Source organism: Heloderma suspectum, chromosome 1 (assembly GCF_057233095.1).
Source record: "Heloderma suspectum isolate Gila_16-S chromosome 1, 16-S_ref, whole genome shotgun sequence".
In the NCBI taxonomy this organism is placed as follows: Eukaryota; Metazoa; Chordata; class Lepidosauria; order Squamata; family Helodermatidae; genus Heloderma; species Heloderma suspectum.
In genome coordinates this window covers 366,479,381-366,496,088 of record NC_139458.1, presented here as the reverse complement: position 1 = coordinate 366,496,088, position 16,708 = coordinate 366,479,381, and the positions used below count along the sequence as shown (strand labels likewise).

The following is a 16,708-nucleotide window of genomic DNA, read 5'->3' as shown; positions in this document are numbered from 1 at the left end:
GGCCAGGATCTCTTCTCCATCATCCCAGAGCGCAGTACACAGACTAATGGGCTCAAGTGACAGGAAGCCAGATTCTGGCTGAACATCAGGACAAACTTCCTGACTGTAAGAGCAATACGACAATGGAACCATTTACCTAGGGAGGTAGTGGGCTCTCCCACACCACAGGCATTCAAAGTGAAGCTGGACAGCCATCTGTCAGGGATGCTTCGACTTAGATTCCTGCATGGAGCAGGGGGTTGGACTTGATGGTCTTATAGGCCCCTTCCAACCCCGCTATTCTATGAATGGTGTTAATTTGCTCCTTTGGTGGCTATCGGCACAGTATTATGTTATTGCTGTTAATCTTAAAGCGATGGGGTAGACAAAGAAGTATTTTATTCTAAAAGGTTTACTGTTCCAATGCATTTCGGACCTCACAGAAGGCCTAAAGAGAAATTCTGTATAATCCTGTTTTCAAGTTCTTGCTCTTTAACCCCCAACACTAAATGCGTTGGAACAGTAGGGCTCTTTGGTTGTTGTTGTTTTGTCTTAGTGGCTTTTGGGTGACCCACTTTTGTTGGATTTTGTATGTCGTTGCAATCTTGGACTGCATTTTAAAAGACTTCCATTGTTTTGCTTCATTCAGCATTAGATTGGACTTATGCCGAGATAAGAGCAGCATAGCAGGCAATGCTAAGTGCGGTGAGGGTCGCACAACTCTCACTTTCAGTAAGTACCGCTGAGTTTTCTGAGCAGTGGAGGCTGGCGGCTCCGAACCTAAGGCTCAGCACCTTGGATAGCTCCTTTACAGTACTGGCTGGTTCCGAGTGAAACCGAAAACGGAATCACCCCCCCCACCGAAATCGGAGCCACCAGCCTCCACTGCTTCTGAGGAAACATGCACGCGCCCGGTCTGCGAAGGGCCCCGAAAGAGACGTGACGCTTCCCACATAGGTTGGGGAGGGGCGGGCAAGGGGAGGGCGCGCGAGCGTGCCACACATGCGCGATGCGGGGGAGGCGGTGAAGAGAGGGGGAGTAAATTCGCGCTGCGCGCGTGCGCCGCGCAGGGAGGAGACGCGCTGCCCGTCCTCCTCGGGCGTTCGCCGCGGGCTTGACGAGCGGCTCGCCGTCGCGGACTGATGACGTGCAGCGCCTACCCCAGCGCGTGCGGCGCGGCGGTGGGCGGGGCCTTCGTCTCCGGCTCTGCCCGCTCCAAGGTGCTTGTGAAGTACGAGGCGGGCTGCGGCGCGGCAGGATGATGGGCGGGAAGAGCAGCGCCATCGCCGCGGGCCTTTGCGGGGCCCTTTTCATCGGCTACTGCATCTACTTCGACCGCAAGAGGAGGAGCGACCCCAATTTCAAGAACCGGCTGCGGGAACGTGAGTCTCTCGGCCGCTCCCCTCGTGCGCCGGCAGTCACGGGCCGGATTTCCCTCTACCTGCCCCGCTCCCCGAGCCCTTTAACCCGGTTGCTCGCCTGCCGCTCTCTCCACCGGTGGGTGGGTGAGGGTCGCCTGCAGCAGATCTCCGCCTCTCTCCAGTCTGCTTTCAGGGCTCTGGTGCCTGCCCCGTTTTGAGACTTCCCAGGCCCAGGGCGGCCGGAGAAGGAGGTGAGCGGCGGTGTAAGGGCCTGCCCAAGGGCGCCTTGTTCTTTGGGGAGGGCTTTTTTGTGGCCGCCCAGAGCCTGAACAAAAAGCGACCCAGGCCTCGAACTGGACATCCCCCTGTTCCCGCCTTCGGTGGCATTTGCTGTCTCTGCTTAAGAAAGATGGCTTATCTCTCTGGCTGCGTGCATCACCAAGGCCTCCTTCGCCCAGTTTCCTTGGTTTGATATGTGTGGGAATAAGGACTGCTTTGCACATCGTTCCTAACATGTGCGCGTGCACACACGTATATGTCTGTGCTGGATACACACAAGACATGCTTCAGTGGAACAAACGTGTTCACCACTGTGTGACTTTATTTCCCCCCTAGAAGTGCATTGCCTATGGCTTCCTGGTGTGGGTATGCCGAGTGGTGTACACGAGCCTGTCACTGTATAATGTGTGATGCAGCCTGAGATTGCATAAGCTTGCTATACATTTGAGGCTTTGCTTTATGTATGCTTTAGGTGCCTGTTTAAAAATTCTATGGAGTTCTAAAACATTTTAAGTAACTTAGATTGCAGTCTTATGCATGTTTAGACAGAAAAAAAAAAATCCTACTCATGGTATTCCCCAGCCAGTGAGGGGTGAGTCAAATAGTGAATTGGACTGCTTATTTACAGTATCCTGGGGCAGGCCATGACTGACTAGTCAAACCCTTTAATTGTATATGTTTTAATTTTGTAAGCCACCTTGCGTCCCATTACTGGGAAAAAGGTGGGGTGGTGGTGATGGTGGTGATGATAATGATAATGTTTTGTTACAGGCCCCACTAGTAGGATAATATAATCTGGGTGTTTGAATGTGTTGGGATGGACCTGTATTTTTAATCTTCTTGGTAAAACTGCGTAGTTGATGATCTATAGAGCTATAGGGGGAGGACATTAGAAAAATTAATCTATGTGACTCCTTAGCTCAGGGGTGGAGAACCTCTTTCAGCTTGAGCACCGAGTTCATTTGGGAGAAGCTCTCAGGGGCTGTATTCCATTGCTGGGCAGAGCTGAAGGCAAAAGGGCCACAAATATCAGCACACTTTAGCATAGAGCTCTTACTATCAGTCACTAAGCCTTAGGAGAGGCATCTCCACTGTTTAGAATGGGAAGTGAACGTCACAAAAGCCAGGAAACCACCCAATGCTTGGTGGTCAGGAGAAAGGGCATGGCCATCTGAGGAACCCAGGAGGGCTGGATTTGGCCCTCGGGCCTGAGATTCTTCAACCCTGCCTTAGCTACTCAATATACTGTCTAATCATGCATTCTCAAACCCTCCTGGTACTGTTGGTATTATAACTTCCAGGATAAGGATGAATGCAAAAGAAAAATGTAGCGTTATCCAAAATGCTGAACATTCCCCCGTTGTTCTGCATTATTTCACCTCTTCAACAAGTACTTGTGTCATTTAATATGAGCTTCCTTTCTTAACAAGGCATACTTGTATAAACTTGTTCTTGATAGCAAAATGTGTTCTCAGATTTGAGCTGATTACTTTCTCTGTGCTGAGATTCTTCAGAGGCTTATACAAGCGCTGTACATATTTATCTCTCCAAGGAGGTTTACAACAGGTTATAATAACATGAAGCAATTCTCTTGTCTCTTGGTTGTGGGGCAGTCAAGAAATGCTGGTGCATGTGATGTTAAAAGCTTCTCTCCAGTTACCTGGTATTCCTTCTATGCTGATGCTATTCTTATAGAGTCTGAGGCAAAATACCCCCTGCTCCCCACCCCCCACCAAAGTGAGCTTCAAGGCAGCATGGGATTTAACTGTCCCTAGGGGATAGAGCTTATCACATAGGCCAGATGGAATGTGGTTCCTGGCTAAGAGAGATGCAGGAAGAGCATAATATTAAAAACTCTGGTTGGCTTCCTGGTGGTCCTGCTGTTGCACTTATAGGTCCTTCAGTGTATGTGTGTGTGTGTGTGGGGGGGGAAGAGCGCCAGCCTCAGAAGTGTGTTCCATTCAGCACCAGATACAACTGTATATACATTCTTAATTGCTCTATGTGCAAAAAGCACATAGGTTGTTCCTTGCCCAAATGTGAAACAAATTTGCAAGTGGGTATCTATATGATGTTTCACATTGTGCATGAGTGCAAATGGTATTAAGATTTGAAAAACAATATATCCTTATCATAGAATATATAAATTGAAGTGTGTATTGTGTTTAATCCGTAGGAAGGAAGAAACAAAAGCTAGCCAAAGAGAGAGCAGGACTTTCAAAGGTATTAACCTTATTGTGTTTAGTTTGACTTTTATTGTGCTGTGTTATACATGGTATACAAATTGAGTCTGGGCTTGAATTGATTAAGCTAACAACATTTCCAGTATACATTTGTTGGCTTGGACAAGTGGCAGTAGAAGGCAACTTCCTCCCCTGTGGAAGGTTCATCCAGCTGATTTTTTTGCATTCCTCCCTTCCCCTTGCTCCACAACCCATCCCATTCAGGAAGGGCCCCCAACCCCCAAGAGAGACTTTTCGGGGGGCTGCCTGGTAGGGGGCAGGAAAGTCACTTTTGCCAACCCCCTTCCACCAGTATTTTTCTGGATCCAAGCCTGTATTTCTTTGGCATATTTCTTGTGTATAACGTTTCACAACTTGCAGTTCCTTTCTGTAGCAAATATAAGTGCTCATAAGCTGATGAGATAGTGAACCATGGGATGTTGGACATTTTGCATATGTAATATTTCTAGTAAATGTTTTTCTTCTTGGACAGCTCTTAATGTTATAGACCCACAAACATGTAAATGTTCCACAGTACTGTGTTCAAAAGTGGTGTGGTGTGGATGTGTTGTTATGATGTCTAAATGGCTGATTGGATAAATGTAATTGTTACAGTTGCCTGACCTAAAAGATGCTGAAGCAGTTCAGAAGTTCTTCCTTGAAGAGATACAGCTGGGCGAGGAACTACTAGCACAAGGTTGTTGCAAATTTTGTTACCTCGTGGGTAGGGGAGGAGTAAAAGGCATTACATACTGATTCTTGAAATCATCATCCAGGAAGCTGAAGAATCTACATGTCCTTTGTAGCTCAAACCTATATATGTCTACTTGGAAATAATCCTCATTGAGTTCAGTGGGCTGACTCCCTTGTGATTATATAGGATTGCAATGTTAGTCAGCTTCCAACAGTGACCAGGCCTCCTAGAAGACGACCTTCTCCCATATGAGCCTTCCCGGGTCTTAAGATCCTCGGGAGAGGCCTTTCCTTCAAGACTGCCGCCTTCAGGGGCATGTTTGGTGGTGATGCGAAAAAGGGCCTTGTCGGTGGCCACTTCTAGGTTGTGGCACTCCCTTCCAAGGGAGGTTAGGTTTGCTCCCTCTCCGCTGTCCTTCTGCCAACAGGCAAATAATGTTTTATTCAAGCTGGCCTTTGTCATTTACACAGGTCTGTTGTGTTGGATGTTTTTATTCTGTTATGTGTTTTTAATTGTTTTAATTTATTTGTTTTCTTACTGTTTTAATCAAGTTTTATTTATGATTGTAAGCTGCTTTGAGTGCCATTTTTCTTGGTAGAAAGACAGGATACAAATCAAATAAGTAAACAGTGCAATCCTATACACTTAGAAGTAAGTTCAATTGAATTTGGTAGCACTTACCAAATAAATGGGTATAGGATTGCAGTCCAAATTGTGTTTAGAAAGGTTTTGTTCTTGTAGCCGTCTGCTTGAAGTTATCACACTTCAACAGAAACTTAGGAATTATCTCTTATTTTTTAAAATAACCTGCTATTATTTAAAGATCTAACATACACTCAGTATACTATCCAGACTATCAAAAATGAATTATATTTAGAATTAATGCCTTAAGAGTCAGAAATCCCAAAATTACTAACTATCCAAAGACATAGTGTTATCACAACCACCCTACTTTAGGAATATGTAGTTAGGAACAGTAGAGGCACCACGGTATGAATTCCCAGTAAAATAATAAAATGGCCCAGGGTACATTCTGGTTATAGTGCCTATTCAGTACTGAATGAACTGATGCCAAATCAGGTAAAAGTTCCTGATTTTAAAGGTGTCTTCCTGCCTTTTCTTAAGTGGGTTAACTTTGCCATATATAAATTATTCCATGCTTTCTCTAATCAGTTCCCCACATGAGGGCTTTCCATTTTTTTCCATTTCTCTATTCTAGCAGTAATTAGTAAATTTAATGGAGATCCTGGTAGATTATCAGATACTAAGGGCACAACCCTATCAAGGTAGGCAGCTGCCTCCGAACCCGGAGGCAACCACCTATCCTAAGCAAGGCAGGAGAGGCCCAGCGGGTATCGTTCCCTCTGCACCTCTCCTGCCCTGCTATTTTCAGCCGTGGGGGCCAACCAAGAGAGGAGGCTGCGTGTATAGGATGTGTCGTACAGGCAGCTCCGCTCTCCCTGCCCCAGAACACCCCTAGCCCCGCCCCTTTTCAGTCACTCTGCACTCCTCTTCTGGGCATAGAGGACAGGGCTTCTCTGCACTGCCTCCGAGGCAGCGTGGACGTGGGGGGAGGTCGGTTCCCAGAAAAGAGCATATCCTATGGCCCTCTAGACAGTGTCTAGTGGCTATAGGATTGCTCCCTAAGCCATCCAAACAGCCCAAGAAAATAAAATTGTAGTTTCCTGATTAGGGTTGCTGTATTGGTATTTTGATTTCAGTTCCCTTTGAAAACAGAAAAGCAAACTTACTAACCGAATAGGGGCAACAAGTTAAACCTAAAAGTTCCAGGCTATTGACTTGCTCTTTGGATGGGCTTTTTTTCTATTGACCAGTTTATGGAGGAGGTGGAGGTAGCATGGTTTAGGGACATTTGCCTCATTTGCTGAAATCTATTTTCACTTGAGGTAAAATATGGTTGTTAACTATTGGTGGTTCTAAAGTTAGTTTGATGGTGAAGTTCATGACATGCAATTTAAAGCCAATGTAACATCCTTATTATTTATACAGGAGAATATGAAAAGGGTGTTGATCACTTGACAAATGCCATTGCTGTCTGTGGACAACCACAGCAGTTGCTACAGGTTCTACAGCAGACCCTTCCACCACCAGTTTTCCAGATGCTTCTTACTAAACTCCCAACAATTAGCCAGGTATGAAAAGCTAATTTTACATTATTCTTCACACTTTGAAATAATAAAATTAGTCAGTATCAACATTATTAACAGCCTGCTACTATGCATGTTTACGCAGTCTTATTGATTTTAATGGGGTTACTCCTAAATAAGTGTACAGAGGATTGCAGCCTCATACTTACTTTAGTGCATGGTACTGTTGCTGATACCATGACAAGTATCTAATTCATCACATTGGGAAACATTTGTGGCATTAAAATTAGGAACATACTCTAGTCAGGATCAGGCAAATAATGGCTTTGTTGTGGTATGGGTTTGACATTTCTCAAAGTTCAGGCTGAGATGTTTCTGGCAGCTGTGCCAATTGCATTTCTACTTGCTGTCCTTGGGACCAAGGACTGCTTGTCAGTGGGAACATTGTAGCAATCAAAGCACTTTTGGTAGTGTGGTGTCAATATTAACCAGTTGGTGTAGATATGAGCCAAAATGACAGAGTTCTCTAAGACACATGGACCACAAAGAGGAGTAATGCAGCCTGCCCTTGACAAGTCTGTTGCTTACACCAGGGAGCAATGAACTAGGCTCTGGCAAGCCATATGTAGCTCAGCCCAGCTCTAGAGTGATATCAAATAGTAATGAAATGTTTCCAGAGCTCAATGAAAGGATAGGAGGGTGCACAGTCCTACTTTATTTAACGGATTTGTATCCCACCTTTCCACCGTTGAGGCCTTCAGGGTGACTTACAAGTATGTATGAATATAGTTCAGTCTCAGAAGGAGTGGATTCCCTTGTGTAGACCTTCCACCCAAGAACAAAGGAACAGATTCTCACATCCTACACCTGACATCTAGTTAGGTTCTGTTTGTTTTGGCCACCATGGTGGTGCAAAGACTAACCCTAATAGTACTTGTCCCCGGGATCAAATCCAGGACTGGAGCAGATAATGTGTGGGTCAGGGTTTTTTCCTGCCAAACTATTCTTCTCAGAGGCAACTACTACTTCTAGGGCACTATTGTAGTCCCATCACAAAAGTGAAATAAACTTTTTATTGATGTTTTCTGATAGAGAACAAAAATTACTCTGACCAAACTTTGGTTTGCACAATGCATTTTCAGGCTTTGTTGACTAAGTAGGGAACTTGTTTTTTTGTAAGGCTGCTTGTCATAATTGAAATGTAGTTATTCTGATTTCGTATTATTGGTTTCTTAAAGTAGTAAGAAACTGGCAGTGTTTGTTTACATGCAGAAGGATGCTTTTATAATATATAGAACTGTTAATCTTCAGTTTACAAATCAAGAGATTGCACACTCAGCACTTCATTTTGGACCCTTTTGTGAGCATTCAGTTATCATGCATACTCTCTTCTGATTTCATTTTGGAGAAACAGTTAAAACCAAAACAGGGTTCAAAGATTTCTTGACAGAAAGTTTTTCAGTCGGTTGATTTTACTGTATATAACCATAGAATGGAGTTATAGCCTCTTGACATAACTGTGTTTTGCTTTAACCTTCTGGTACCAGGTTTGTTTCTGTTCCATATGACAAACAGCCCCCTGCCCTGTCTTGAGTCTTCTTGGTTTTTGTTGAAGAAAAAAGTTTCTTTTTTCTGGCTGTTTCTTAGCCTCAAAGACAAGCAAGGACCAACCTTTGAATGGATATGCTATGAAAGGCTAACTGAGATAAGCTTTCACACAAGTTTTTCTCTTCCAACTAGATTGATTCAGTGCCTAAACCATGGGTTACAAGCCTATATGTGCTTATTTGGGAGAAAGTCCTGTTGAAGCCATTGGGACTTAAAAAAACATCACTTTTTATTCTATTTTTATCTTTATAAATGAAATAAACAGTACCAGCAACCTAATCAGTATCTACAGTTTCCCAGCAATACAGTATTCATAAGAGGACACAGCAATAACGAAAAAGAGAGGAAAAAAAGAAAATGGAGAAGGAGCAGGAGCAGGAAGAAGAAAGCAAGAAAGAATGAAAAAATATTTTTAAAGTTACTTAAAGAGATTAAATTTAAACTCCATTACGCACAAACTTCAAATACCATTCTACTTAAAAGTTATATCTATACCATTGGCGATATTACAATTCAGTACAGCATAGATAATCAACCTTATAATAATAATAATAATCAATAATCAACCTTACATTTCAATATCATATCATCAGTCTTAAAGCAAGGAAGTAGGCCTACAATTCATTTCCAATAACCATATATTGCCCTTCAGTTAACATATAATAGTTTGATCCTGAGTTCGATCCCAGAAGAAGCTGGGTCCCAGGTAGCCGGCTCAGGTCGACTCAGCCTTCCATCCTTCCAAGGTCGGTAAAGTGAGTACCCAGCTTGCTGGGGGAAAGGTAGTCACGACTGGGGAAGGCAATGGCAAACCACCCCGCTATAGGCTGCCATGAAAACACCAGCGAAAGCGGCGCCCCTCTAGGAGTCAGCAATGACTCGGTGCTTGCACAGGAGGAACCTTTACTTTCCTAACATATAATAGTAGAGCTTAACCATTTAACCAACTTAAAATGTTACTAACCAGTTTTTATTATTAGTACTATAATGATAGTAATAATAATAAAGGAAGAAAATTAGAGGATAAATAATAAGAAATCATTAATAAATTTTATATTGTTGTATGATAATAAAGCTGAAAATCAACCTTACAACAATCACTAATGTATTTTGTACTAGATATATAAATGTGTGTGTACATTTCTATACACCCTCAAACAGTAAATTTAAGTACAGTATATCATATCCATTTAAAGAGAAAGGATTTAAAAGAAAAGGAAAAAAAAGAGGGGAAAAAAAGACGAATATATATGAGCGATTATCTCTGGCCTAGCCTGGATCTTACAGACTAAACATAGCCAGTTAACAAAACATGTTTATAAATTCCAGTTCATGGGGCTGGAACAGAAGTCTCGCATGTTTTTCCGATTAGCCATGCCTCCGCCATTTCGTGATTTAGAAACTTCTTCATCTGACCTTTAGAAAAAATGCAAAATGTAGCAGGATATTTTAAATGATATTGTAAGTTCATTTGTTTTGCCAGGTTTTTCGTCTTGGTAAATTGCCTTCTTTTATCAGCAACTTCCTTGGTGTAATCCGGAAATAACATGATTTTTTCTCATTTTGATTCCCAAACAAGACTTCCACCCCCTCTTGCCAGACACAGGATATAATTTTTTTGTGGCAATTCTTGCAAATTGGACTATAATCGTATAACCAGTCCCTTTGGCATTTGGCACACGGAATGCCTGCTCAATATCAAGTAAATAATCAGATGACACAGGGCAGAAGCTTATCTACAGAAGTAGACAAATTTATATCAGTAGCTAGATCTTTAATACCAATAATGCGTATATTTGCCCTGCACGTGGGAGCTTCAAGTTGGGAGATTCTGGCAGATAAATTATTATAAAAAGCTTGTGACGCAGTTTCGTTCGCTGCCACCCGATCTTGCAGCTCATTAACCTTCACCTCCATTTTTTGCCAAGAAGTGTTAATTAAGTCCAAAGCCCCTTGCAGTGCGGTGATGGAATTTTGAATTGTATCCAGCCTCTTAGCCTGTTCAGCAAACTGCAAAGACAAAGTTTTTATCAGAGCAAATAACTCCTCTGTATTTTCGCCTCTCGGAGGCTTTGCCACGGGAGGTATTGGGGGGGTAGGTGGAGATCCTGCTCCTTTTTTCCTCCTTGACATAGCCATCCTTCTCTTCAAACAAATGTTGCGGGTCCTCAAATATTGTTGGTATTTCTTAATCCATATATTACATTGGAACATGTCAGCCCTGATTTCTCCTAATTAGATAGGAGTTTCAAAACAACTTTGAGCGATGATTAAGCTCTGGCAGGCTAGTCTCGGAGCCCAGCCCCCCTGCTGCTTCGCAGTGAGGGCTATTCTTCCAAGACTTCATCCAGATGCTGCTCTTGCCTCCCCTTTCATTCCAGGGGAAGATGAAAAGGTTTTTCAACCTTTTAAAAACTGTTTGAGATAGCGTCCCGTGGAGGCTCTGCAGAATGCTGCCAGGGCGACATTGGCTCCAACCGGAAGTCTCCAAACCCATTGGGACTTTTGAGTAAACATACATAGGATAAGACTGGAGGTCTGCCAGAAATGAAGAACAATACATAGGTAGAAGAAAACCGCCAAAGCATTTGAAGGGTGTTGACGGCAGATTTAGGAGACCTAAGGAGACTCCAGATGGATTTGGATATAAAGAATTTATACATAAAATGGTTCTTGCCTGTGCTGCACCATATCGCAATAGATGTGAGTAGCAGAGTAAAATATCTCTGCATTTCAGCAACCACCTAAGTTCTTGTTTCACCTGACTCTCACCAATAGGTAGAGGAAGATCATAACATCTATGCTAAAGGTCTCACTTGGTCCCTGATTAGTTTTTAGGCACAATTCAGAGTGTTCATTTTGATCTTAAAAGTCTTAGATGGCTTGGGTCCAGAATACCTCTGAGAAACCTTCCGTGTTAACTTCCCCCTCCCCCCATGCTGAGATAATCAGACAGGGCCCTATTCCAAGTGTTGGTGTTACTTGGTAGTAGGCTGAGTGGCATCAAGGGCAGGGTGTTGATGGTGGTTATGCCCTAGTTATAGAACAACCCTAGACCAGTATCCCCTAACCCAGTGTCCTCCAGATGTGTTGGACTACAATTCCCACTATCCCTCAGCCAACATGGCCACTAACCATGCTAATCGAGGATTATGGAAGTTGTAATTCATCCCATCTGGAGCACACTGACTTGGGGGAGGCTGGTCGATACAGTTTTGACAGGTAAGCACTTAGGGAAGGGAATTTTGTTCTAAGTGATTTTTTTTTTTTGCTATTGTGCATTTATATGTGCATGGTTTGTTTGTTTTTTACTTCATTAGATGTTCTTATTAACAGTCCTGTGTTTTTTTTTTAAGCTTGTGGCTAGGTCTGTGTAGGCAGAGGATCCTTAACTTCTTTCTTAAGAGCAGCTTCAGATGCTGATTGACAAGCTACTCTTGAATGTCAGAAGTTTCAAAAATAGTTTTAAGACAGCATGCAGAGCAGCTGTTAGAAACTATAAAAATCCTTATTTGCACAAAGGGGTTCCTAAGTTGGAACCACTACTTGTACATTTTCAGCCATGTCTGCCATAGTAAGGGCTAGAAACTTGCGCGTTTGCTTCTTTTTAACGTCAAATCAAATCTGGGATTTTCAAGATCTTGTGGTTGGAGTTTGGGAAATTGCTCCCAAACCATTAGCTTTCAGCAAAGGGCTATTTCAGTGCCTTCATATCTGGCCTAACATAAGAGACCTGTATCATTAAGACTTCCTGGTATTTTTAATTCAGTTAATTTTAAATCATCTAAACACAGTGAAGTAAAATATTAACAGTGACAATATATGCAAGGGTGGTTGCTGGATCCCAAGTAAATGTTTAGCAGAAGTTGGCTTGACCAAATACTGCACAACTTCATTTTTTTATCAGTACTTTGATTATTAGTTTCTTAGGCGCCAAGTATGGTAAGGAGTATCTGTGTTGTTTTTCAGAGGAAAATCTCAGGTTACAATTCATTTCAGTAATTCACCTGGCAAGAGAAGTATACTATTCAGAGTATTGCTCTAAGGTTGTTCAAATATTTTATTTTACAGAGAATTGTAAGTGCACAGTGCTTGGCTGAGGACGACGTGGAATGAGAAATCTCAGCAGGAAAAATAAGTGTTCCCTTAGCCCAAAAGATGAGCATCATGGGGAGTGGGTGGGAGGAGCAGGGTAAAGGAGCAAGCATAATAGTCATAATGGACTGTATACCACATTTGAACCTGCCAGAGTTAATTTTAACTTTAGGTAGGTTGGTTTGGCTGGACTTTATTTATTATCTAGTGCAAAGTGTATTTTGATAAATTCATTTTATAAATACACCATGTTGAGTTATAAAAAGTATCATTAATGCCATTTATTACCAATACAGTTGTAACATTGTACATATAAAAGATGTAAAGCTACAACATAAAAGTATCCCGTGCTCATTTTCGAAAAACAAAAAGCTAAGGCATTAAAGACTTATCTGTGCTCCCATGTGTCTGCGTGCTCATTCAGATATCAAAGAAGTATAATGGGGCTATTGGCAAATTTCAGTATGTCCTGAAAGTTTCCCATGATTATTCTTTTAAAAGGAGTTTAATCATGTTGGAAACTTCAGTACAAGTTGTTAACTTCATTGAGTACATTTAAGTACACCATACATGGAACGTGGCTTACAATGAGTAAAAAACCCCAAAGTAAAACAATCATATTAAAAGGAGGATGTTAACCTGTGTCACTCTGAGGGCTACTTCATATTATTATTAATTCCACAAGACTGCACTACTAAGTTTACCACAGAAAAACATTTTTATTATAATTGTGACTTTTTTTTGTTCTTTATAGCACTGACTCTTTCTCCACACCACCTTAGGTCTCAGCTCCTTCTGTTCCCTCTCCATGTAACACCACAAGCCCATGCCCCAATCTGCTATGCCCTTCTTTCTTGCCGTATACTATAGGTTATTCTATTCTCTCTCCACCATCACATGCCTCTCCAGACCGTCATCTCTTAGGGCGCAATCCTATGGGGATAGGCGGCCGCCTCCAAACTCAGATGACTGCCTATCCAATGCAGGGCAAGAGAAGCACAGAGGGGATCGTTCCCTCTGTGCTTCTCCTGCCCTGCATTTGTGGCTAGAATGCCAATTTTGGCTGTCTAGCCATGGGAAGGCGGATTGTGGGAGGAGGCTGCTGGACGACACATGGGGTGTGTTGTACCAGCATTTCCGCCCACCCCAGAACGCCCTGTTTTGGCTGCTCCGCACTCCTCTTCTGAGTGTGGGACCGTTCTGTGCTGCCTGCAAGGCAGCGCGGAAGGGGGGGAAGGTCGGTTCCCAGAAACCCACATATCCTATGGCCATCTAGCCGTTGGCTAGCAGCTATAGGATTGCTCCCTTACTCCCCTTTCTCTTTGCTTCCCCACTCCACAGGTGTGTCTGCAAGTGGTTACATCCTTTTCTGTCTGTTCTCCATACTAACTGTCTTCTCTCTGTACTATCCTTCCCCTCCTCTGTCTCCTCCTTTCACCAGCCCATAGATCTCTCTGTCCCCATCTCTCAGTTCCCTCCTTTCTTCTTTTGGTTTGATTGCTCCATTAACTACCCCGAGACTATCATGGCTCTTGTATATACACCTCATACAGGAAACTCAGTTCTTTCAGTTAACTACTTTCAGTTGATAGTTGATGTCTATTAGTTTTCCCTACAGGAACTTGGATTGCAATAAAGAAAAGTGATCTGCTGTTAGAGAGGAACATTAACTATTTTGTTTCCCAAATCAGTGAGACCCAAGTATTCTTTTAAAATCTGTGGAACATGTTGCAGGTGGTACCAATAATACTTAACAAAACCCTGATAGTGTTGTGTTTAAATGATTAAATATGGATGCAATCACCTATTTTATAAATTCTTTAAAACTGAAAGCTGTTATCACCTGCTGGCTCCTCAGCAGTCATGGTGTATCAGTTTGAAGTATCTCAGTATCTACTAGAACTGCACTCCTGGGGAAATCTCACTAGGGTTGAATAGAAATGAAAATCTCTTTTCTAACCCAGTATTTTAATCAAATGGAGGTTTAAGAGCTCTGTTCACCTGATCCTTGCAGAATGGTCACCAGTCTGCCAGCAACGTTTGTGATTCATGCAGCTGAGATACATGGAGCTAAGTTTGGATCTTAAGTTGGAACAGGCAGAGAAGAATGGAGAATTCAAGTCTACTGGAGAATCACCTTGTTAAAAGTGTTTAAAAATCTCATGACCGCTCATCATTATCTTTGTCTTTTCATATTTGCTGTAGTGATATGTTTGAGTGTGGCTGGTTTACAGTTATGGGAATAAACTTCTGTAGGTAATTCAGTCAATGTATTGGTGCAGTCAACAGACCTCAAGACCTATGCATCATTTAACATACAAAAAGTAAAGTTCAAAAATATAGGTCAAATATCTCTATATTATGTAGGTAAAAATGTCAGGCATGCTGAATTATTTAAGAGAATGGGAGATTAAGGACAAATGTTTTGTGGTGGCCCTTGTCAGTTTGACTACCCACTGCAAGTAATAGGGCTCTTGTCCCAAATCCTGCAGCTCTTACTAAATTTCTATATTGTTTTGTGAACCAACTTTTCCAAATATTGACAGGACAGATTACAGTGCGGTATCTTAAAGAAGTGGCAAAATGACAGATGCTGATCAAGCTTCTTTCCTAGGAAATTAATTTCCAGTCCATAGAGTCAGCACTATGTACCTCACTCCCCTTCAGAATGTTTTGTCATTAGTTTGACATGCTAGCATCTATACATAATTAGCTTTTAAAATGAGAGTTCTGCTTATAATAGAGTAATCAATTAAAATATACTGGGTTGCATCCAAAGTGGGGCTTGCATGATGGGGATTTCCCAGCCACCCACCCCACGCGCAGCTCCCTGTGCCCTCCGAAAAGCCTTTTCTGGAGATGGGGGGGGTGTCTCAGGAAAAGCTTGGGATATGGGGCTGCATTGGGGAGGAGGATGTGTGGAACTTCTCTTGTGCGACAGCTGCTTGGATGCGACCTACTATCTTGAATGTATGTATGTGAATTTGGAGATTATTTTATTAAATCATCTTGCTCTTAATCTCATTCCCTGAATGGAGACTCGGTATTCATCTGTCAGATCTACCTAAAATTAGTCATACTTAACTGCAATACCGTCTGACAGATAGACCTGAGGATAGGATCACTACTAAATCCCTTAAACATTGTTTGGTGTAGTAGGCACTGACCCAGATTTGCTATATTCTCATGGCTGCTGCATTGGTGGTGGTGCCCGCCAGTATGAGGGGCAAAAAGAGATGAGTTTGGGCTATGGTGGGGGAAGGAGTGGAGATTACTTGGAGTCCTGGGCTCCCTGAGATGTAGGTCCCACCTCCAATGTTGGTGGAAGGTTATGCCTGCAAAAGAAGTGACTGTTGAAGCACTCCCACTAAAGTAAATGGAGAGCTCCTGCCTGCTCCACTGCTACAGGAGAGCCAATTAACACTCTAGCCAGTCATGGCACACCCCTAGGCATGTATCTGCTCCAGTCAGGGAACAAACATAATGTATTAAGGCGTGTGCCATGAGGTTCCATTTTCTTATGTCTAGACAACTTGGGGTACACAAGTGATGAATTTTGATTATGGGGACGCTGGTAAAAAGCATGCTTCACACAACAAACGCTAGGACTAGCATGATGGGGAAGTTTAAACCTTGCCCTAGTGAATTCAGGAGAGAGGGTGGTGGTTTGGGTTGCTATTTAAAAGTCTCTTCTTCCTGCCCCCATATTCTGTATCAGAGTTGCTAGGGAGGTGGAGCCTGGAGAGGCTTAAGCCTATTCTCCCCCTGCCTCCATGATCCTGAAGATGACCGAGCGATCTGTTCCCTGTTCTCAGCTGATAGCTGGTCAGCTGGGTGGTGAGGAAAAGCAGATGGGCACCCTACAGCTCTGCAAGCCATGGAGCGGCCAAGGGCCATATGTGCTTTACAGGTACGATGCCGCAGGAGTCCAGACCAGATCCAACCAGGGATCTTCAATCCACTGCTGCAATTTTGGATGCAAAGACACACGGCACCCTGCACAGGTAAACATGGCTGACCAGAGGGAGAGACTATGCCACAGTGTGTTCTAAAGCACTTAAAGAAAAAAAAAGATGGATGTACAAAGCACTCAAAACACCTATGACCATAGAGTATTTCCCTCAAGTAGAATAAAACTATCAACCGTCCCTTACTGAGCAGGTAGAAGCAGTTGGGGGAGGGGGCGCTAGCAATGGGAAAGGGAGGTTAGGCTAAAACATGCAAAAATGGAACAGCAGGGTGGGCAACTTGCGGCCTTCCAGATGTTTTAGCCTACAACTCCCATCCTTCACCATTGGCTATGATGGCTAGGGCTGATGGGAGTTGTAGGCCAAAAGATCTTTTGGCCTACAAGTTGCCCAC

General features: G+C 43.0%; 1 protein-coding gene and 1 non-coding gene across 2 annotated transcripts; both read left to right on the top strand.

Moving 5' to 3' along the window:
* Nucleotides 1-1,187: 1,187 nt before the first annotated feature.
* On the top strand, nucleotides 1,188-15,712 carry TOMM20 (translocase of outer mitochondrial membrane 20). Its single transcript, XM_084828160.1, has 6 exons — nucleotides 1,188-1,361; nucleotides 3,796-3,842; nucleotides 4,457-4,538; nucleotides 6,546-6,688; nucleotides 12,323-13,258; nucleotides 15,518-15,712. Exons 1-5 carry the CDS (start codon nucleotides 1,238-1,240, stop codon nucleotides 12,365-12,367), a joined length of 441 nt encoding a protein of 146 aa, XP_084684286.1. The 5' UTR covers nucleotides 1,188-1,237; the 3' UTR covers nucleotides 12,368-13,258; nucleotides 15,518-15,712.
* Nucleotides 2,875-3,014, top strand: LOC146359816 (small nucleolar RNA SNORA14). The gene has a single exon (XR_014787067.1). It is a non-coding gene; the product is annotated as a small nucleolar RNA SNORA14 (small nucleolar RNA).
* Nucleotides 15,713-16,708: the final 996 nt, after the last annotated feature.

Bases quoted from the DNA above. Each gene is read 5' to 3' on its own strand.
- TOMM20 (XM_084828160.1), top strand. From the start codon at position 1,238: ATGATGGGCGGGAAGAGCAGCGCCATCGCCGCGGGCCTTTGCGGGGCC. The intron at 1,362-3,795 runs GTGAGTCTCTCG...TTTAATCCGTAG, and splicing joins CAAGAACCGGCTGCGGGAAC to GAAGGAAGAAACAAAAGCTA. The intron at 4,539-6,545 runs GTTGTTGCAAAT...TTATTTATACAG, and splicing joins CGAGGAACTACTAGCACAAG to GAGAATATGAAAAGGGTGTT.